The following is a 21,881-nucleotide window of genomic DNA, read 5'->3' on the forward strand; positions in this document are numbered from 1 at the left end:
TACCAAGTACCAGGTATTTGGATGATTTTTTAAATGTTTTTATTGTTGTTTTTTTGTGTGTGGTTTACAGGGACGTGTTTGGTTGGTGTATGTTTCTCTTAGCTTCCACAGTAGCGGTAGTATCATTAGCTGTATGTTTATGTATTTATTCATTTATATTTTCATTTCTGTATGGATGGCTTGAAGGAATCAGTGTTTTTTTTACTGGATGTGTTTTTGGATATATATTTCTTTCTATTTATCATTCGAAAGTTAACAAGATTTCCCAGTTTTCTCTCACACTTTCCATCCTTCTCTCCTTCCACAGTTCCGCATTGCCTGGCTGGTTCTGCCTCGTCACACGCCCATCCTCTCCAACCCGAGTTCGTGGATCAGCACCCTCGCCTCGGGGCCTCCTCGCTCGCCCCCGCGGGTAGGAACAAGCCCTTAGGATTGATTCTATTTTGAAGTGAAAAAAAAAAAAATCTTAATTAGTTTTTGCTTACTGTTATATGTATGCAGGCATCGGCGAGTACAATCGTATAGACACAGTCAAACACCCAGCAATCATTTATGAACACATCCATACAAACATCCTTTTCTAAACAAGATCACATCGCTCTCCCTCTCCCTACCTACGCCTACACGCTGACACCTCCTCTAGTCCTCCCACGCCCACCTACCCACCACTATCCACCAATATCCGACACCATTCACATGTAAAAAAAAAAAAAAATCGATCTTCACCATATTCTTTCTTTTTTCTTTAAGAACTGAGACGCCATCCTTCAGTCCTCACCACATCTTCTTTCATTAAGAACCGGGACAGCATCCTTCAGTCCTCACCATATTTCTTCGCCTTTCCAGGAACTCCGGGCTGTACCTCTCGATTGGTCCCGCGTGGAGGTGTCGTGGGATCCGCCTCTCTTCCCTGGCGGAGATCTCATCTCGTACACGCTCTATTCCAAGGATGCTGAGGGAAAACAGGAGATGAGGGATAACATTGATGCTAATAGTGAGAGGAGGTAGGATGATTTTTTACATTTATTTAGCTATTTACTTGTTTATTTAAGTAATGTTAATTCAATGCCTTAAAAAGAAGTGACAGAAATTATCGTAATATTCATTTTATTTGAACCTCCATATGAACTCTCGCCGGGATCCTACAAAACGCAATTCCGCACCGTAAACGCAGCGTAAAATTCGTGGTATCCATTACAGATACATTCTCTCGGAATTATCGGCAAACACAACTTACATCCTGAACCTCACCTCCACCAATCGCCAAGGAGAAGGACCAGCTGTTGTTGCTCAAGTGACAACCTATCCTACAGCTCCTGGTAAGACGCTTCGCTGTTCAGGTGTGTCCTTTTTATTTTTCCTAATTTTTGTTTTGTTTTATAGGGGGGGAGGGGAGGGTGTATTTACATGGGTCGTTGCTCACTATTGACCCTGGGAAGATATTTCTGCATTTTCGTTTTTTTGTTTGTTGTTGTGCTAATGTGTGTTTTCCTTCCCTGAATTCGTTGTTTCTCGAATGTCATGTCTTTTAATGTTCAATATATATATATATATATATATATATATATATATATATATATATATATATATATTCTCATGTACCGTATGTTTAGGAAAGTCAACAAGATCAGTAATTGATGAATAAGGAGTCCATTCACAGCCAACGACTAGTTGAATTTGACGATTCAAGTACTGCTGTATTAACATATCACATTTTCTTATTGCAGCTGTTGACGATGGCCAGGGTTACCTGCTACTTACCTCAGGGTCAAGGATCTTAAAACTAGGACTAGATATTACGGACGCTCCTCAACATCTGTACAACGTATTGGAGCACCTCAATATTACAGGCTAGTAACTCAGGATGGTTCTTCTTATTTTTTTTTTTCCTATTAAATCATAATGATTTCGTTCGTATGACTAGATCGCCTCATTGTAAGAGCCTTGGGAATTGTATAATCAAAAGATATCCACATTTTTTTTAAATATTAGTTACTTCGTATACATGATGTAATGCATGTCAGCAGGAGGCGATAAGAAGCAGTCTGATATTTATCAGTTTAACGTCACACATTTTCTTTGATCATGGCCTTATATTCCGTACATTATTTTATTCTTTCTAGCTTACTGATTCATTAACCTGCTTGTTTCTCATGCGCAGGAATGGCTGTCTACATTCCCTACGACGTGATCTACATCAGTGACACAGGCGGTTCCATCACGCAGCTGATCCCATCTTCGAAAAAAGTCTACACGCTGTTGACTCAAGACCACCTCCATGGCTACCCTCTGAGCCTCTCTGTCGACTGGCTCTACTATCACCTCTACTACATCGTGCACCTAGAGCCTACAATGAACAACGTGTGGCAGTTATGGAGGTGCAACCTGAACGGAAAACAACCAGTGCTGATCTACGGGGAACTCCATTACGAGCCGAAGCATCTACAGGTGGACCCTTACAATGGGTAAGTTATTCCTATTTTGTTGTTACCTGAGGAGAAAAAGAAAACGGGGTTTATGATTGTAGGATAATGAAATAGTACGAAGAGAGAAAAAATATGAAATATAAAATGGAATAGACTCATAACACATGCTATCAGGTTTTTTTAAGGTAGACATTTTCAATGGGCTTTTTATTCCTACCATTCGTTAGTTGAAAAAGAAAGTGATATTTGGTAATGCAGGATATCGTGGTGACAGTACAGGAAAGAAAGAGAAAACATAAAATGAAACCCCGACTTCACCCGCAAAAACTTGTTTTCATGTCTTTCCCTAAGGGATATCAATACAACACAGTCCTTAACCTCCGTATATAATTCATCCGACAGGCATTATTAATAACAAACTTCTCTCCTCCAAACTCAGATATATCTGGTGGATCTCCGAGGACGTGGATGGGGGACTGTACCGCCTTGACATGAATGACAGCGACGAGACGAGGGAGCCTGAGATCGTGCTGAGTTCCCCGGAGCTTGACTTGGGCGGCCTGGTGCTCGACCCGCCCAATTTCCAGGTCCTCGTGGCGGACAGGAAGAACAACGCGATGCTTGCTGTGTCTCTGGACGGGTTGGTGCTCCCGGGTTGTTGTGTTTCGGTTGTGGTTGATAGTTGTAGTATTACTAGTAGTTATTGTTGTTATTGCTATTATTACTATCATTACGACTATTACTGTTACTACTATCACTACTACTACTACTACTACTACTATTGCTACTATTGCTACGTCTGCTGCTTGTGCTCCTACTACTTCGACTACTATTACTAATACTATTATTGTTAATACTTCTTCTACTACCATTATGACTATCGATTTCTAAGCTAATGTAATTACAACAGTAGTAATAGAAGTAATAGCGGTTATAAACATTGGTTTATATTTATTTATTGTGATAGACATATTTTTCTTAATACCCCTCTTCACTCCTTCCTCTTTAGAAAACAAATGGAAAATTATCCCATTTCAGTAACGCAATCAATTACGACTTTATGCATAATTCTTGCCTCACTTTCACGAAATCCTTTTCAATCGACACCAGCTTACTAATTCTCATTTTAACCTTTTGTTTCCAGCACTTCGGTTACCAACCTACGTGCCAACACCCAGCGCGCCTTCTTCCAGCACCTGAAGTCGGTCGTGCACCTGAACAGCCGCTTCTTCTGGACTGATGGCAGTGAAGTCTACACTGAGGAACTTAATGATGGCACTTTCTATCATATCAGGTTGGTGGCATTTTCATTTATGTAATTAGTTAGACTGTTTTTGTTATTGTTATTATCTAAGCTGGGTGTTGTTTTCATTAATGTTTTTTTTTTTTTGTTATCATCAACATTATTATTATTACTACACTACACTTGCGTTTGATTCCACACTAAAGGAACCTTCACTCTCCTCTTCGCAGTTACGTTGTGATGAACAGCATGAACACCGGAGACGTCGGGACCCTTGTCGCTGTACACGGTTCAACACAGCCTGTTCCTGTTCCACTTAATCCACCGACTGATCTGCAGGCTGTGTTCACCCGCACTACTGCGTCCCTGCGCTGGAATGCCCCTGCTCTGCCTGCGCTGATGGGTATGTTAATGGTGTTGCTGGTGTTGATGTTATGTTGATGTTGCGGTGGTGGTGCTATGTTGATGGTGTTGCTGATGTTGATGTTATGTTGATGTTGCGGTGATGGTGCTATGTTGATGGTGTTGAAGTTATGTTGGTGCTACGCTGGTGGTGTTGTCTTGATGTTGCGTTGTGTAAAATACTTCTGTATCCTGAAACGAATTTTTAGCTTTCATATCGTGCCGTGACGTAATGAAGTTACATAAAATCGATACATATCGGTATTGAGTGCTGTGACAAAACTAATATAACAAAAAAACTATGACGTAATTAATTAAATTTTTACACAATGATTTTCCTTTCCCCTCAGGATCGCGTGCATGGCAAATGTGGCGGTATGAGGTTCACATCCAGGAAGGACGGAAGACAATTTCGGACAAAAACATAACCAGGACAACATACCAGGCCGTTAATCTAAGGCCGGGAACTTTTTATATCATCAAGGTAAGAATTATTATTGTTATTATCATTATTATTATTATTATTATTGTCATTGTTATTGTTATTATTATTATTGTTATTATTGTTATTATCATTATTATTATTATTATTATTATATTATTATTATTATTATTATTATTATTATTATTATTGTTAATATTATTATCATTATTATCATTATTATAAATTGTGTGGAAATAATTGTTAGTGTAGTGTGTATTCTAATATAAGAAATGTGAACTAATCTTGAGCTATTCATAACAAAATATATATATTTTTTATATCATCAGAAATACTCTTGAATGTTGATGATACACCCGAAGCATTCTTATCTAAACTATTTCCATAATCGAATAATCTACAAAACATCGAAAAAATATTAAATGTTCATGAATTTTGATATTTGATTTGAGTCACGTATAATAAAACGGTCTCCACAACCAAATGAATATATTCACATGAATTAAATTCCCCCAAAACAATGACATTTAAAAGAAAATAAACAGTCCCAACAATACAGTGAGAACTAAGAATAATAAAAGTAATCTAAGAATGGAAAAAAAAAAACGAGAGGCATGGAATCCACCTGTAACCCTTCAACCACAGGTCCAGGCGTACTCCCTCGGGGGAAAGGGGCCCTGGAGTCGAGAATTCCGAGGTCGTACTCTCGACGCCACTGACGACGCCCCTCAGTTGGTGTGGGCGACGGAGGACAAGATAGTCATGTCGAACCTCGTCGGGAGTGACAGTTCGGTGCTCGTGCCTCAAGAAACGTTGCAGGTAAAGGGTTGGGGTTATGCTTTAATGGCTTAATGTCTGCTCTTTCTCTTTCTTTCTCTCTTTCTCTGTCTCTCTCTCGATCTCTGTCTGTCTGTCTGTTTGATTGACTCTCACTCTCTCTCTCTCTCTCTCTCTCTCTCTCTCTCTCTCTCTCTATCTATCTATCTATCTATCTATCTCTCTATCTCTCTCTCTCTCTCTCTCTCTCTCTCTCTCTCTCTCTCTCTCTCTCTCTCTCTCTCTCTCTCTCTCTCTCTCTCTCTCTCTCTCTCTCGTTTCTATAGATGTATCCTGTTTAGTTTGTTTTTCTATAATATTTCTCTAATATCACCATTATCAGTTTTGCTGATGTAATTGTTGTTAGCAGCAGCAGTAGTAGTAGTAGCATCCTTATCATCATTTGTTATTCTCTTGCATCTCAGAAAAAAAAATATGAATAAGATATTTACATCTTTTCATGCGTCATGAATGTTTACTTTCAGTAAAAATAGATATGCTTTAATAATTTTAAAGATATATTTGTAATCTCATTTTTTCACTCGCAGGAAATCTGTAAGCTCATTAACGAAGCCAAACTCAATTGAAGTCCTTCACGCTGACCCTCTCTTATCTCCTCTTATCTCTCTCGCAGACGAAGCTGAAAGGCGAGAAGATCGTGGACCTGGCTTTTTTTCGAGATACTCTGGTTATGGCTGTGAGCAACCAGAGCGTCTTTCTGATGAACATGACAGCCTCGACGTTTGCTGAAGTGCCCAACACTCACGGCGTCCTCTCGGTCTCCGTGGACTGGCTCACACAGCGCCTGTTTTGGGCTAATCCTCACAGGCAGATGGTGGGTCCTGGGGATGTCTGTTTGGCTTATTACTCGATGTCTGTTGGAATGTTTTGATATTTCGTGTGTAGGGTTGTATGTTTGTATGTGTTTATATGTGTGTCCTTCACATATTGTACCTGTAAGTCTACTTTTCCTTCTTTCCTCTATTTTTCGCTATTCAGTCATCCCTTCTTCTCCTTAAACCTCACTCACTCACTCCCCTCCACATTATCTCCCTCCCCCCAAAAAAAAATTATCCCTCCTTCCTCCTTTTGTTCAACCCTTTTTCCCTCATTCCTTAACCCTCCTCTTCCCCTCAACATCCCCTCCCTCCTCCTCCCAATCCTCAACCCTCCTTCCCTCTCCTGAACCGTCCTTCCTTTCTCCCCTGATTCTTGAACTCTCCTTCCGTCCCTGTCTCCTCCCCCAATCCTCCCTCCTCCTCCCAATCCTCCCTCCTCTCCCAGTCCCCTAATCCTCCATTCCCTCCCGCAGATCGGGTGGTCAAGCCTGCAGGGGACGTCGCAAGGGCCCCTCAATGTGGTCACAGCAGCCAGGGAGGTCCGCGTGGACGCCCTTCACGGCCGCCTCTTCTGGACGACGCCCCACGGCCTCCTCGTGTCGACTCTGGCGGGCAGGAACGTCTCCACGATCCACCAGGAAGGCATCTTCAGTGGCAAGCAAGGTAAGCAGGAATGTTTGTTTACCTAGATGTTTATTTCACATAGCTTTAGCTTTATTTATATCTGTTTACCTATTTTCGTGTTTCATTCATTCTCTTATTTTCATGTTTCATTCATTCTCTTATTTTCATGTTTCATTCATTCTCTTATTTTCATGTTTCATTCATTCTCTTATTTACATGTTTCATTAATTTACTGATTATTTATGTTCATTTATTTACTGATTATGTATGTTCATTTATTTACTTATTATTTTGTTCAATTATTCATTGATGGATGTTTATTCATTATATCATGCGTTATTTGTTTTACGATTTATTTCCTCCTCTATCACAATCATCATCATTATCATAATCACCACTATCATTTTTATCACTATTGCCATCGAGATTATCTTCAAAAATCAAAACTATATTTCACTGCTATAATTCCATACAGACAGACTAAGCAAAACAAACCTTATTTTCAGTGTATGGGCTGACAGTGGACACCTTTGGAGCGCGTATTTGGTGGATTGTTCGAGACGGCGAAGGTTGTAAGCTGTTTGGTGCTTCGATGAAGGACAAGGTTGTTAAGTTTCCTACCAAGGCGCTTCCACAACCGGTTATGCTTGGTGAGTTTTGCTTTTTTTTGTTTTTTTTTTGTGTAAGTTATGTTTGTCATGGATGTTATACGTTTTTGTATTTGTATATATGGCCTCACACCAAGAAAACATATGTGCTTAGGCATATATATATATATATATATGTATGTATGTATAAACACAGACACATACGCACACACACACAAACAAACATACACTAACAAACACAGACACACAACCCACGCGGAAACAAACAAACCACACAGCCAACAACCACCTCCTACCACAAGTACCGACCACCAACACAATTAACCGACGGCGTCTCCCTTGCCACGCCCTCCAGGTCCCATGTGGTACCTGAGCGAGCGCCTCCTGTGGCTCGGGGAGGACGGGGACCTCGTGGTTTCGGACACGAGCCTCAACAACTCGGCCGCCCTGCACACCTCCAGCCTGGGCATGTTGCATTTCACCGTTATCTTGCCCGATTTGCAACCCATGCCAGGTAGGTCGTAAGAGCTTATTTTTGTCGGCTTTGGTGCTGTCATTTGGTTTTGCTTCAATCGTTTGTTTTCCAATGATGGTAAAAATAAGGCTCTTAATTATTGTTCTTTTTATTAACATCGTTATTGTTATTATCATCATCCTTATTATTGTTGTCCTAAGAGGTTTTATGTTTCATACTTAAAACGCTCTTATTAAATAGATTCGAAATGTTACATAGAAACCATATAAAATACTTTCCTTTTATTTACTATACTTACGGCGTTATCCAGCCTTGTTTTAATCTCCTTTATCCCCCCTTCCGTCCTCCCCCAGCCAACGTGCTCGAGCCCCACGTGATCCCAGGCCAGATCGACGAGACCTCCGTGGTGGTCGAGGGGACGTGGGAGGAATTCGTGCTCAGCTGGTCTCCCATCACCAACATCAACTACGGCAACCTTTTGTACGAGGTCATCATCGACAACGGCTCCGGCAAGAAGGCGATCCTGACCAGAAACAACTCCATTCCTTACGAGGAGAAGCTGCCTCCATATTCTCCCCTGAAGTTGTCCGTGAGGGGCATCACGGACTGGAGTGTCGGCACGAGGCTCATCAAGACGATACGGACTCCAGCGTCGTTACCCGGCCCTCCTCAGGACCTGCGGACGTTCGTACAGAAGGTGCAGGTAAGGGGCGAGGTGACTGGATACTGATTAGTTGTTTCATAGATTGATTAGTTGTGTTATAGATTGATTGGTTTTATAGACTGAGTCGCTGTTTTATAACTGTAGAAGATGTCGCTTTCGTTTTTAATAAGAAGTGCTACCTAGATTACTGTCGAAGGCCTGTGTACAGTTCATACTATTTCTGTAATGTGTTTTGATTGATAGTCAGTAGACTCTAACTCAGCATTTCATATAAATAATACTGCCATAACAGAATCGCCCAGAAAAAAAGCATTTTATCTAATCGTATTAGAACCTGATCATCAGCTAATATCTCTGACAATTCCTTTGTTTACGTAGTTCCTTCCCTTTCTCAAAAAATAACTATAACAAAATACCCCACTCGCCCCGCTGGCACAGGACACAGTTGCAATCATTCACTTGCGCTGGTCGGCCCCCGAAAAGCCCAACGGTGAGATAACATCGTACGAGGTGATCTACTGTGCCGGGGAGAGCGACGAGGGCTGTAGGAGCGTTTCGGTGGAGGGGAGCCAGAACCAGGTCATGGTGGAGAACCTCAGTCCCGATCAAGTCTACAGGTTCAAAGTATGGATCGACTGTTTTTTTTTTTTTTTTTTTTTTGTGTGGGTGGAATTTGGATTTTTTTTTTTAGAAAGATGGATTTGCATGTTCGCATGTCTTAACGTGTTTTAGATTTATAGTAATCCTATATGGAATTGTATCTGTATCGAAGTAAATAATAACTGTAAACTTATTTACTGAGCATATGCAACAGAGGCCAACTAATCGCCTCAACCATGTGAATTTCCCTATCAAGGTTGCCGCTGTGAACGAAATAGGCAAAGGGCCCTACAGTTCCGATGTGACAGAGGGCCTGCAGCAGCACATGCCCACTCCTTCCCTCATCGTTGTCGCCGGAGAAGCCCTGATGAAGCTAGACGCCGACCTGCAGGAGGAGAGAGAGATCCTGAGTGAGAATTCGAGAGTGCAGTGGGTGTCCGCTCTCCTCTCCAATTCCTCCTTCGCTTGGATGGACATGAACTCGGACGTTTATATTACGCATCTGACCACGAATTATACAGAGAGGGTTAGTAACTCTCAACTCACCTGAAGTTACAGTGTCATTCGTCTACTGTGATATAAATATTTGTCCCGTCTTTGCGCAATCAAACATAGTAATCTCCATGAACCAGAAATACAAAAATATCCAAACTCATCAACCGAAAAGATATTCACCAGACAAATAAGTAATCCCCCCCCCCCCCCCCCGCAGCTCCTCCGTCTCGGCGGCCAGGGCGTGGGTTTGGCCGCAGACTGGGTCGGGGAGATCATCGTATGGGCCGAGAGACCGTCCGTGGGCTCGAGGGATATCAACCTCCAGATGCTCGAGATCGAATACAAGACCGAGAAATCTCTCGCCAAAATCAACTTCAGTGATCCCATCAAGAAATTCTTGTTGTCACCCGCCACGAGGTGAGTCTTTTCTTAATTTTTGTGAGTAATTTGAATCCATTTGTTCGTAATATTTCAACTGTGTAACATGTCATATGTATTTTTATCTTTAATTCCCCTCATTATTTTTTGTTTATTTGTTTTGCAGTCAAGTTCTCATGCTCCACGAAAGCTATAGAGGTTCGAAACTCTCAATAGTGAGTTTCGCTTACTCAAAAATCGTGCAGGATGTGTTTAGCCAAGAAAGGTTCGTATTAACAAATGCCTTTTTTCACACTTAGAATGGGATTTGGTTATGCTTTGCTATGACCTTTAGGTTTATATGATCACTGGTTTAGTTAACACCTGTTCTCTCTTACCCCTGTGTATGCACTCCAGTTTGGAACAAGTATAACCATCCGTAAGATACCCACCCTCCTCTAAAATGATATACGTGACAAAATGTTATTACAACCTGAGTACACGGCCGTTTATTAACATTATCCTCATTTTAATATCCCATATTTTCCGCTTAGGAATTTGGAATGCACTTGCTCGAAGAACCCCAGTCTTGTGGGCGGAGTTGCCTTGGATACGACCAACCTCACGCATCCCGCTCTGTACTTCGTGGCCGGCGGGAGCTCCAGCGAAACCCCCAGGACGACGGTCGTGTACAAAACGGACTTGCACGGCTGTGACTGCGAGTCGGTGTTTGTGCCGGAAGACTTTGGTTATGGTAGGCATTAGCTGCTGTGTTTTTGTTTCGTTGTGATTTTGTTTAATTTGTTTTCCTCTGTGTAGTGGTTATTACCTGATATGTGTTTGTGAAACTGTTAGAGCTGATACAACTTTGAGAGATATTTAGATACAACGTAAAACTACTACTGGAAGTAAAGATTTGGAAGACATGAATGTATTTCTCGCATAATAGTTGTGTATTGATAATCTTAATCTTTACTAATGATCTGAATCTTTAATATCAACAAGTTAATTAATAAGCTTACAAACAAATGCCTTATAAGTGAATAACAGTACATCACTTTAACACTGCCTCTCTATCACCCAGGGCCTTGTGTCGAAATAGCAGTGGACTTTGCTCATCTCTACTGCTACGTAGGTGTTAACCAGACCCTCCTGTGGCTCCCCAAAACGGGCACTGTCTCTGCTGACTCTATTCATGCACAATATCTCTACAATGCAACGTCTCTCATCCCTCTGGATCTTGCAACACAACCAATGCCAGGTAGAACATAGCAGATGGTGGTTTTGGTTCTTAACAAGCCTAGAATTTTTGGAATGCATTTATTTATTGGTTAATTTACTATCTAGGCCTTATGTTTTTTTCATGAAAAGCATTTGCAAATAAAACGATTGTAACTATATTAAATTTATATGCTACCTACAAGCCTACACATTTACCAGCATATACTGACATAACATACACAAATACATTAGCCCACCTCCAGATATACTACTACCACTACCTACGCATACATCAATCAAAACTTACACTAACACATTACTCTCCACGCACGATCTTACCCATTCATACTTCTTCCCACAGAACCCGAGTGCCTCATAACTTCGAACTACACAGACCTCCCTGAACTAGCCGGCAGTCAAGAAACAGCCATTGCCATCAAGCTGAAAATTCCCGAAGTCAAAGTCGACGCGTGTGGAAACCTGCCCTTGCCCCCCGTTATGTACACTGTGTACTATGCCCCCGTGTCCAATTCTGACGAAGGCTCCTGCGTGACGGACGCGAAGAACTGTAGGCAGAGGGTGAGTTTATCACGGGATTGTGTGTGTGTGTGTGTGTGTGTGTGTGTGTGTGTGTGTGTGTGTGTGTGTGTGTGTGTGTGTGTGCTTGCGTGTTAATTTCTCTGCTTCATGGGATACTTGTGTTTTGGCAAGTGCTTTGTTTATTCTTTGTAGTTTATTTTCTATTTTCTTTTTTCGTGGGGTGTATTATGATTCAGTGTTTAATAAGTTATAGATGGAGTAGACAGCGTATAATGAACGATAGACAAAATACATATTTACTCTATGAAACATCTTTCTCTCGTTTCTCAGGATGCAGTTTTCAACAAAACACAAACGCAGGTTACGGCTATAGTCACTCCCCATTCTCACCGTTATCTTAAAGCCATCTTTCATTTCCAGAGGAGTACAAACAACGTCATCACCGTGGACGGGCTGCAGCCTTTCACGCGATACGTTTTCCGAGCTTCCGTTGAGACGGTCTACAACAACAGACTGGGAATCGTATCTATTGCCAGTCCCTCTGCCATATTCAAGACTAAAGCAAAAGGTATTTTAGTGTGTGATTTGTAGTTCCCGATTCGCTTATCAAAGTAGTAGCGGATTTGGTGACAGGAACACCTTCGATTATTCTGGAAGTTGACTTGACTTCATCTGATAAGATAAATTTAAGAATCACAGTCTGTGATATATTTTCGTTTGAGAGTTTAATTATTGATAGCTTTCACCAGAAATTATTATCATTACTTTCAGCAATAGTAATGGCAATAGATGTTGTAGTAGTATTTTTTATTATCATCGGCACTGCCACTGCCATCATCATCATCACTATCCCACCACCACCACTCGCCCTCTATCATCCCCTCCATCACCCCCACCCAAACCCACTCACAACCCCCTCCCCCCCCCCCTCGCAGCCCCCGAGAGCGTGGGCAAGATCACGGCCGAGGTCCTGTCGCCCGAGGAGATCGACGTGAGCTTCGAGGCCGAGGCCGACCAGGTGTACGAGATCCACTGGCAGGGCGAGGCGTCGAGCGCGGGGCCCCTGCGCTTCCACGTCAACAGCACGGGGAGGTTCCAGAAGACGATCACCAAGCTGAGTCCCAACACGAAGTACGAGGTAAGCACGGCGCGGCTGACTTCGGTCTTTCGATTTTTTTAGGGGTGGGGGGATTTTTTGTCTTTTATATTCATTTTTCAAAGGGGTTGTGATGTGTGTTTATTCTTCGAGGAGAAAGTATTATTACTGTATATTAAATTACTTATTATATATATATATATATACACAGATACACATATGCATATATATACACATACACATATACATATACATATAAATAAACATACATATATATAAATATATATGTATCTATATACATATATACATGTATATAACTATATCTCGTGATATATGACATGACCTTCGTCCATAGGTTTGGGTGCGAGTCTACTCCAAGGACAAGCTCCTGTATACAGACAGCCCAAGAGTGGCGGTCATCACACTGCCGGAATTACCGTACCTGAAACTCGAGAATGCGACAGCCCGCGCCCTCTACGTCTCGTGGATTTCGCCTTCAGATCACTCCGTCCTTCGCCATGTTGTAAGTCATTCATAATTCTACGTATAGAGTCGTCAGTTTTTGTGTATTTGTTTGTCTGAATTCTGAAAGCATTTCATTTTGAAATAAAAAATATTATTTTACTGTTCATGTTGGGTACTGATATCTTTTAAACAATTTTCTTTCATTATGATATATTTATAAGCTTGTTTTCATCAGACGTTCATAAAGCTATTAGTATAACGCACCTTTATTTCAACTTGGTTCTAGATCCAATACATTCCCCGGGGACAAACGCTATGGAACCACTTGTCCATGGTACAAACATCACCTGGACACAAGTACTTAGTCAACATCACCGACCTTGTACCGGCCACCTCGTATTTACTGAGACTGAGAGTGATTTACAGTAATACGCTCCACTCTTTCACGTGGCCGGGGAAGCCTTTGTTTAACTTTACAACACTAGGTGAGTGCGTTTGTGATCGCTTTAAGAGACTGGTTGTTGTTTCTGAGCTGTGTATTTTTCATTTTGTTGCTTGATATCCAAACAACAAAATTCTTTCCTTCAGTGTTTATAATTCTTCATGTATCCATCATCTTTTATACTATTATTCTTTAGTACTGTATAGCGTCTGCGTCTATGTGATCTGAATAATTTTCATTCATATTCCGAAAAATATCCTTCACTTACCAAAGTAATTCATACAATTTCCCTTCGCAAATCAAGCATCTAAAATACCCTTCCTTCACAACTGAAGAATCTTGAATAACCCTCCTTCCTTTTCCCCTCCATCCTTAGGCGAGGTCCCAGGCGAACCCGGGCAGGTGATGCGGCAGACGAGCGCCCTTTCGTCCAGCGTGGGCCTGCGAGTGTGGTGGAGGAAGGCGCAGTCCAACGGGGCGCCTGTCATTGCGTACACACTGCAGGCGGCTCCTTATACCTCCGACCAGCTGGATGGGAATAGGACCTTCACGACGGTGTACAACTCGACGGGTAAGTAGGAGTGGGGTTGTGGCCATGAGCTATGAGGGACATTATTAAGATTTTTTATGAAGTAAGTGGAAACTATCGAGAAGTTGTGAGAAAATAACTTTAGCAAGTGAAATAAAGACACTTAGTAAGTGCAAAAAAACTCTGTTGATGAAGGCAAGCCAGACTGTTTGTTGGCCTACGGCTGTTTTCCTACTAATTAAACCAAGTAAAAAAATATCTTCAGATGGGTCATAGAACTTAAAGAAATAACTTCAAAATGCAACACTTCTTGATAAATAATAACAAAAATCAAAAGCTAAATTTTCGTTCTAATTTTTGAACGACACTTAGTTCCATTCACAACGGCGCCTCCTCGCGTTCCAGAAAACTTTTGGCTGATAGAGGGCCTCGAGGAGTCCTCCAGCTACATCTTCCGCGCTCGGGCCATCAACGAGCTCGGCGTCGGGCCGTGGGGCAAGGAGAACCTCATCGACACCGTGATCGGCCCCAAGATGCTGCCCCAGACAGACCTGCCCACAATCCTCGCTTCCACCATTCCAACATCTTTCGTCTTCATTGCCTTCTTGCTGTTCTGTCTGGTTTATGGTGAGTCAATCCCTGTGCCTCTGGCTCTGTTTGCGTTCTCGGGCGAAGGGAAAAGAAGTAGATATGGTTATATATTTAAGAAAAAAAAAACGAAAGATTGTGTTGGTTTAGATCTTATGCCATACTTAGAAATGATAATTACCTTATATGGCACCAATCCTGTCACATAATATTGCCTAGACTGTAAGCCAATTTTGTGAAAGAATAATGAACTTTTTTCACATATATAAAAGAAATTCGTTTTGCTTTACGCCTTATGACCACACTAACCAAACCGCATAAAACCAAAGGCATGAAGAGAGCCGAGAGGAGGAGGAAAGTCAAGGCTGTGTCGGTGAGCGAGTCATCACACCCTCACCATCACCACCTGAGGAACAGAGAGGTCGAGCTGGCCACTCTTCGACAGCTCCCCACCAACAACAACTTCGTGACGGAGAACAATGTGTTGTACAACCTCCATACTTTCCCTGGTGAGTCGAGTAGTCGCTTCGCTTGTCGATGTTCTGGGAATGATATATACGTGTGAATTTGTGTATTTTTTGTATTTCTCGCTTCTCTCTCTCGTTCTTTCTCTCTCTCTCTCTCTATATATATATATATATATATATATCTTCCCCTCTCTCTCTCTCTCTCTCTCTCTCCCTCTCTCCCTCTCTCCCTCTCTCCCTCTCCCTCTCCCTCTCCCTCTCCCTCTCCCTCTCCCTCTCCCTCTCCCTCCCCCTCCCCCTCCCCCTCCCCCTCCCCCTCTCCCTCTCCCTCCCTCTCCCTCTCTCTCTCCCTCTCCCTCTCTCGCCCTCTCCCTCCCTCTCTCTTTCTCTCCTTCTCTCCCTCTCTCTCTCCTTTCATTTAGTTTTACCCTCAATGAAATTAGGAGAGCATCCGCTTCCAAAACTCAGATGCGAAACCGAAGTATGAAACACCCCATATTACAAGCCAACTCAAATCCACCGTCTTTAAACCTTCATGACTGACACATCATACATTTTTCTTCATCAGGCGATGACTTAGACCTTCCTCATGTTTCCCGCCACTGCATCACGTTGACCAAATTCCTGGGAAGTGGAGCCTTTGGTGAAGTGTTCGAGGGAACCGCTTGCGAGCTGCCAGGGCTGCCGGAAGTCACCAAAGTGGCAATTAAGGTCTGTTCGCTTGTTTGTTGTTTGTCGTTGGAAAGCATTGTTTTTTTTTTTTTTCTTTCTTTCTTTTTTTGTTTTTTTTTTTTTTGTTTTATTTGTTCTGAATTATTGGGATGCGTAGGTATTTTCCGATACTTTAAATTCATGAAATAAAAATCGTGCATGTGGAATTGATGTTTATCTTATTTCTTGCTCCTTTTCCCCTTTTCTATATAATAAGATAATAATCATTATTATTTATTAGTGGTAGTAGTAGTTATCATTATTATTTTCATCATCACCACCACCACCACCACCACCACCACCACCACCACCACAATTATTCTCACCATTATTTCTATAATCATTATCAATACTATTACCATAACCCTCCCCCCTTCCCCACAGACTCTCCGCAAGGGCGCCACGGAGGCTGAGAAAGCAGAGTTCCTGAAGGAGGCTCAGCTGATGAGTCACTTCCAGCACGAGCACATCCTCCGCCTGCTCGCTGTGTGCACCGACCACGACCCTTTCTTCCTCATCCTGGAGCTCATGGAAGGAGGCGACTTACTGTCCTACTTACGCACTAGTCGAGGGGTACGTGCCTATTTGTTATTTTTTTGCGAGGCATTTTATACCGCTACTGTTGTTATTGCTATTGTTATTATTATTGTTATTGCTATTATTTCTATTTTTGTTATTATTATTATTATTATTATTATTATTATTATTATTATTATTATTATTATTATTATTATTATTATTATTATTATTGTTATTATTATTATTATTATTAATGTTATTATTATTATTATTATTATTATCGTTATGATTATGATTATGACTATCATTATTATTATTATTACTGTTATGATTATTATTATTATTATTATTATTATTATTATTATTATTATTATTATTATTGTTATTGTTATTAGTATTATTGTTGTTTTTATCATTATTATTATTATTATCATTAAATCGTTTTCTATGTTCTAATGTATATTTTGATGAAGCACCGTTCGTCATCATTGATATATCTTTTTTTCTAACTAGCTCCTTCTCTTTCCTCTCAAAGGCCGAATGTGGCTTGACCTTAGCTGACCTTGTGGCGATGTGCGTGGACGTCGCCAAGGGCTGCGTGTACCTCGAGGAAATGCACTACGTCCACCGTGACCTGGCCGCTCGGAACTGCCTCGTGTCCACAACCGACCCCGAATCGCGCATCGTGAAGATCGGAGACTTCGGACTTGCGCGGGATATTTACAAGAACGACTACTACAGGAAAGAGGTAGGGTTCGCTCCAGCTCAAAGGGAAAAGAAAACGATAAAAATGGCAAAGAAAATGACCGTCGCCATTTATCTTGTTTCTAGAAAGAGTTAAAGATTTGTTGTATTTTAATCACGCATGTATGACTTATATTTTTTAACCTCCCACCCTTACTTCAGATACTTCATACTTACAAACTTCTGTAAGCTCAAACTCCTTCCCTTTTTCCTCTAGGGTGAGGGGCTCTTACCCGTGAGGTGGATGTCCCCGGAGTCCTTAGTTGACGGCGTGTTCACCAGCCACTCCGACGTCTGGGCGTTTGGTGTCCTTCTGTGGGAGATCCTGACGCTGGGACAACAGCCGTATCCTGCGCGGACGAACCTCGAGGTCCTTCACTATGTCCGCAGCGGAGGACGCTTGAACAGGCCCCCTAATTGCCCCGAGGAACTGTGAGTCATTACTGATGTTGTCGTTTAGTGTTATGGTTATCTTTTCCTCTCATCATCATCACCCTCTATCCTCATCCTCCTTTTTCTTTTTCGCTTCCGATTGCTCCTCCTTCTCCTCCTCCTCCTTGTTCTTCTTATTGTTTTTTCTTGTGATTAGGGTAATTCTTCAAATCTTTTATATCACTATGATATACATCAATCATTACCAAAAGGATGACATATTTATGGAAATTAGAATTGTTAGACCTTTATTGCATACTTGAACAATTGTTAATAGTTACACTGCTTATTTCAGTTAGCAAACTACTTAGTTAGACCTTTTTAACTCAGATATCACTAAATTTTTCATTTGTTTGACCCCACATTTTCTCTGATCATCCACCAGGCATAAACTGATGGAAAGGTGCTGGAGTTACAGCCCAGAGAACAGACCGACGTTCAAGGAATGCCTCAGTACTTTGCTTATGTTGGAGGAGACCATTTCAGCCTTACCTGCCCTTGCCGTTCACAACGTGCATTATATTGGGTCAAATGGTGAGTGGTTTGCAAGCGTTTATTTTTGTGATACTAATATGCTGTGCATTTTACGTGTTTTGTTCATGGTCGATGCTGTGGAATAATTATGATTCGTTTTTATCTGTTTGTTTATTTGTTTATTTTATTTTGCTTTGCTGATGTGCTTATAACTCTTGTCAAGCATTATTTTTTTTATAAAGATGATATATGCATTCTGATTGGATTTTTTGTATGTATATATAATCGTGAGGACTAGAAATACTGCATGGCTAAAGAATATTGATTTTTTAAAGTTCAGTTTTATATTTGCTGCTTCAGGAATGGAGACGATTGCTTCAACTTTTAGCATGTAAACTCCTTTTGCATTTTCACTGACAATTACTTATGTTATGAGCTCTTCATCTGAAAAATTTTTGTTTTTCTTATGATTAATAAACACTAATTATTTTTTCAACCACGAATCCAAATGCACGGACAAATATTGTCAAAAAATATTAAAACATGACTCGACGTGTGATGAGAATGCCTCTGCCGACCTAATGCTAAAGCTTGAATTTTCTTTTCTCTCTCTTGTGTTCGAAATTCTAGGTCCATATGGCTTAGATAACCTGGCTTATGCTGTAGATCGAGATGAGAACCACAATACCAATTCAGGTGGGATGAATTTCATTGTTTTCAGCTAACCTAAACGCCCTCTTTCAATTTGTTATGTGTGCTAGTGTTGCCTGATTTTTTTTTTTTTCTTTTTTTTTTTTGTCATGGTAAAATGGAAATTCAATTTCATTTGCGTCATTGACCAAAGAGTTGTCAAATTATTTTATAATATTCACATGAATTCTGATGTCTACTGTATTAGATAGCAAACGTCCTTGTTCTAAAAGCCGCGGCTGGCGTCTCCACAGGCAACTCCCTGGTGAGCGCCAACGGCTGCTCCGCGACCAACTCGTGGTCCACGCAGACGAGCAGCAGCGTGGCCAACCTGGGCCCGAGGAGAGGCAGCGGGCCCGAGGACCGAGCCCTGGGAGGCGAGGCCGAGGAGTGCGACTCCTTCTCGGGGGCGAGCACGCTGCCTCTGACGGCCCCGCTCAGGAGGCACCAGCAGTACCTACAGCTGGTGAACGAGCCCTCGCCCACGTCGCCGCCCGTGTCCCCGCGGAGTGAGGCGTCCTCGGACTGGCCGAGGTTCTCGTCGTCCGCCGAGGCTCCTCCGTCGTCGACCAGCCTCATCGCGGCCGCCCAGGCACCCCCTTCGTCGTCGCCACCGGGCACGAGCCACGCGTCGCCGGTGCCCGAGTCGCCGACCAGCGTCACCTTCACCTTCCCTCTGCCCAGCCTGCAGAGCGTCGTGTCACCGCAGCACTACCTCAGGCCCTCCAGCAACAAGGTGTTCGCGGGGGCCTCGCGCCCGGGCTCGTCCGAGAACGAGGAGGAGCTCGACGCCGGCTTCAGCCCTGCGCAGGCGGACAACTCCTACGTCAACATGTCTGCCGGGGCGGAGCTGAAGCTGATGGACGAAGTCACAGAGGCCGCAGACTTGGAGAAAATCAACGGCGTGAACATGAGAATCAAAAGAGACGGTGACTTGCAAGCGGAACTGGACAACCATCGGCTTAGTGGGCTGTCAGGCCTGTCAGCCGTCAGCGGGATGACGTCAGCCTCGACTGTCGACCTCGACCACAGTCCCAGTCAGTCATGGTGTTGAGAGTGACGCGACTTCGACATAATGAAATACTTAACACGGAGGGTAATGAGCTTTTAAGACTTGAATGTTAACAGACTTCTGATGCCAACGTTTGTCTATGTGTGGTTAAATCCTCATTCAAGATACCAAACAACCTTTATGCTATCTGTGTCCCATTTAGCTCCCTATGTTTTCAAAACACACACACACACACACACACACACACACACACACACACACACACACACACACACACACACACACACACACACACACACATACACACACACACACACATATATATATATATATATATATATATATATACACACATATATACATACATACATACATATTAATGTCTATCTATCTATTTATCTATCTATCTGTTTTTATCTCTCTCTCTATCTTTCTAGCCAACTACGTATATGTATATATATATATATATATATATATACTCTTCTTTCTCTTTTACGTGCGTTTCAAGATGAGGATTTACTGGTAGTACTATTAGTGCCATGAAAAATCATCATACCAGTTAAAATTGAAAAAAAAAAACGTACCAAGTTGCAATATTTATTTTCATTTAGAAGTCATATGAAAACCTTGATTTTTTTTCTTTCCTTTTTTTAATCTTATGAAAGGAAAGAGAGGCAAGTCATATTCTAACTTCCAACAGGGGGTTACAGAGGCAATATATATTTTGTTTTCTTATATATCAATTTACCTCAGACTGATTGTTAATGATGTATGGACTTCCTAACGTCTGGGATGTCATTTTCCTTGGAGCAGATGTTCCAAGCTTAAAAGATGTATATACATTTCATGAGACGAGAAAGGGACAGAATAGCTGTTACCTAGTGTTCCCATTTCTTCCTTGGAATTTTGTAATTAATGTATATCTTGTATTCATAGTTTTATCGAAGAAATACCTGATAATATTAATGAGTGAATGGTTTGTATCACATTATCATTTCTGTAGATAACGACATTTTGTGTTTTATAGATATATATGATGAGTTGTAAATATTTTTTTTTTCATCTCAAAAAGGTCGAATAATTGCATTGATGAGAGATTTTTTTGTTTTGGCAGATATTTGGAAATTTGGAAGAATTGTCACAAAAAATGTTGATAGTGAATTAGTCGTAAATCATACCTGTGATAAGTGATTAATGGATTTTCTGGTCTTGGTTTTCTCTACTGGATAATTCCAGAAAAAAAAAAATATATGTAAACTTTCCTGGTGTGCTACAATTATCAAGTTACAAATACATATATACATAATATATATATATATATATATATATATATATATATATATATATACATACATATAAATACACGTACACACACATATATACGTATACATGTGTATATACATACACATATATATACATACATATATATATATATATATATATATATATATATATATATAATATGTATATATGTATATTATGAACTGTGATTACTTATGAGAATGCACAGTGAAGCAGAATAGAATACAGAGAAATTTGCCATATTATAGTGTAATCACACTAAGTTGTCACAAATCAAGTATATCATAAAACAAAACTGTAAACCAAAGCAATGAACACTAAAAGACAAAAGTGAATTGACTTTAGAATGTGTCTGCAATGGAAGAGATTTGTTTTGAATATATGATAAGGATGATCAAGACAATAGTGATAGCAATGATGAATTGAAAAGTGCCTTATTCATGAAAAGGATGTGCATTGCTCAACAGCTCGCTGCCGTGTGAAATTAATACCCTGAGCGCCCTTGCCTTATACTGTTTTTGTGTATGGGTTGAGCCTGTCACTCTGTGTGCACATTTCTTAACCATTTCTTTGCTTGTGTGTGCATTATTTTTTTTTCGTTTCAGTGTATTGTAATTCTTGTCATTTTGTTGTGTGTTTGTTTTGACAACCCTGTTTC

The 21,881-nt window shown here is 41.1% G+C and overlaps 1 protein-coding gene across 1 annotated transcript in view; it reads left to right on the forward strand.

Annotated features, from left to right (window-relative positions):
• The window catches only part of LOC125036035 (proto-oncogene tyrosine-protein kinase ROS-like), a 100,271-nt gene extending 80,054 nt beyond the window's left edge, over positions 1-20,217 (forward strand). The window contains exons 5-41 of the mRNA XM_047628399.1: positions 1-13; positions 308-412; positions 847-1,004; positions 1,201-1,319; positions 1,728-1,850; positions 2,162-2,465; positions 2,866-3,066; positions 3,571-3,720; positions 3,900-4,072; positions 4,422-4,555; positions 5,159-5,332; positions 5,964-6,164; positions 6,642-6,831; positions 7,299-7,442; positions 7,756-7,914; positions 8,229-8,578; positions 8,978-9,163; positions 9,396-9,665; positions 9,852-10,051; positions 10,179-10,277; positions 10,546-10,745; positions 11,076-11,252; positions 11,574-11,791; positions 12,173-12,320; positions 12,688-12,890; positions 13,204-13,371; positions 13,600-13,798; positions 14,132-14,326; positions 14,690-14,911; positions 15,202-15,381; positions 15,908-16,050; positions 16,435-16,623; positions 17,105-17,317; positions 17,531-17,745; positions 18,131-18,279; positions 18,850-18,915; positions 19,164-20,217. The exon at positions 1-13 is cut by the window's left edge and continues 211 nt beyond it. Of these exons, the coding sequence (XP_047484355.1) occupies positions 1-13; positions 308-412; positions 847-1,004; positions 1,201-1,319; positions 1,728-1,850; positions 2,162-2,465; positions 2,866-3,066; positions 3,571-3,720; positions 3,900-4,072; positions 4,422-4,555; positions 5,159-5,332; positions 5,964-6,164; positions 6,642-6,831; positions 7,299-7,442; positions 7,756-7,914; positions 8,229-8,578; positions 8,978-9,163; positions 9,396-9,665; positions 9,852-10,051; positions 10,179-10,277; positions 10,546-10,745; positions 11,076-11,252; positions 11,574-11,791; positions 12,173-12,320; positions 12,688-12,890; positions 13,204-13,371; positions 13,600-13,798; positions 14,132-14,326; positions 14,690-14,911; positions 15,202-15,381; positions 15,908-16,050; positions 16,435-16,623; positions 17,105-17,317; positions 17,531-17,745; positions 18,131-18,279; positions 18,850-18,915; positions 19,164-19,963 (7,138 nt within the window). The 3' untranslated portion in view covers positions 19,964-20,217. The remainder of the gene's footprint in view (positions 14-307; positions 413-846; positions 1,005-1,200; positions 1,320-1,727; positions 1,851-2,161; positions 2,466-2,865; positions 3,067-3,570; positions 3,721-3,899; positions 4,073-4,421; positions 4,556-5,158; positions 5,333-5,963; positions 6,165-6,641; positions 6,832-7,298; positions 7,443-7,755; positions 7,915-8,228; positions 8,579-8,977; positions 9,164-9,395; positions 9,666-9,851; positions 10,052-10,178; positions 10,278-10,545; positions 10,746-11,075; positions 11,253-11,573; positions 11,792-12,172; positions 12,321-12,687; positions 12,891-13,203; positions 13,372-13,599; positions 13,799-14,131; positions 14,327-14,689; positions 14,912-15,201; positions 15,382-15,907; positions 16,051-16,434; positions 16,624-17,104; positions 17,318-17,530; positions 17,746-18,130; positions 18,280-18,849; positions 18,916-19,163) is intronic.
• The last annotated feature ends 1,664 nt before the right edge of the window (positions 20,218-21,881 follow it).

The sequence above is a fragment of the Penaeus chinensis genome, chromosome 20 (assembly GCF_019202785.1).
Source record: "Penaeus chinensis breed Huanghai No. 1 chromosome 20, ASM1920278v2, whole genome shotgun sequence".
Taxonomy (NCBI): Eukaryota; Metazoa; Arthropoda; class Malacostraca; order Decapoda; family Penaeidae; genus Penaeus; species Penaeus chinensis.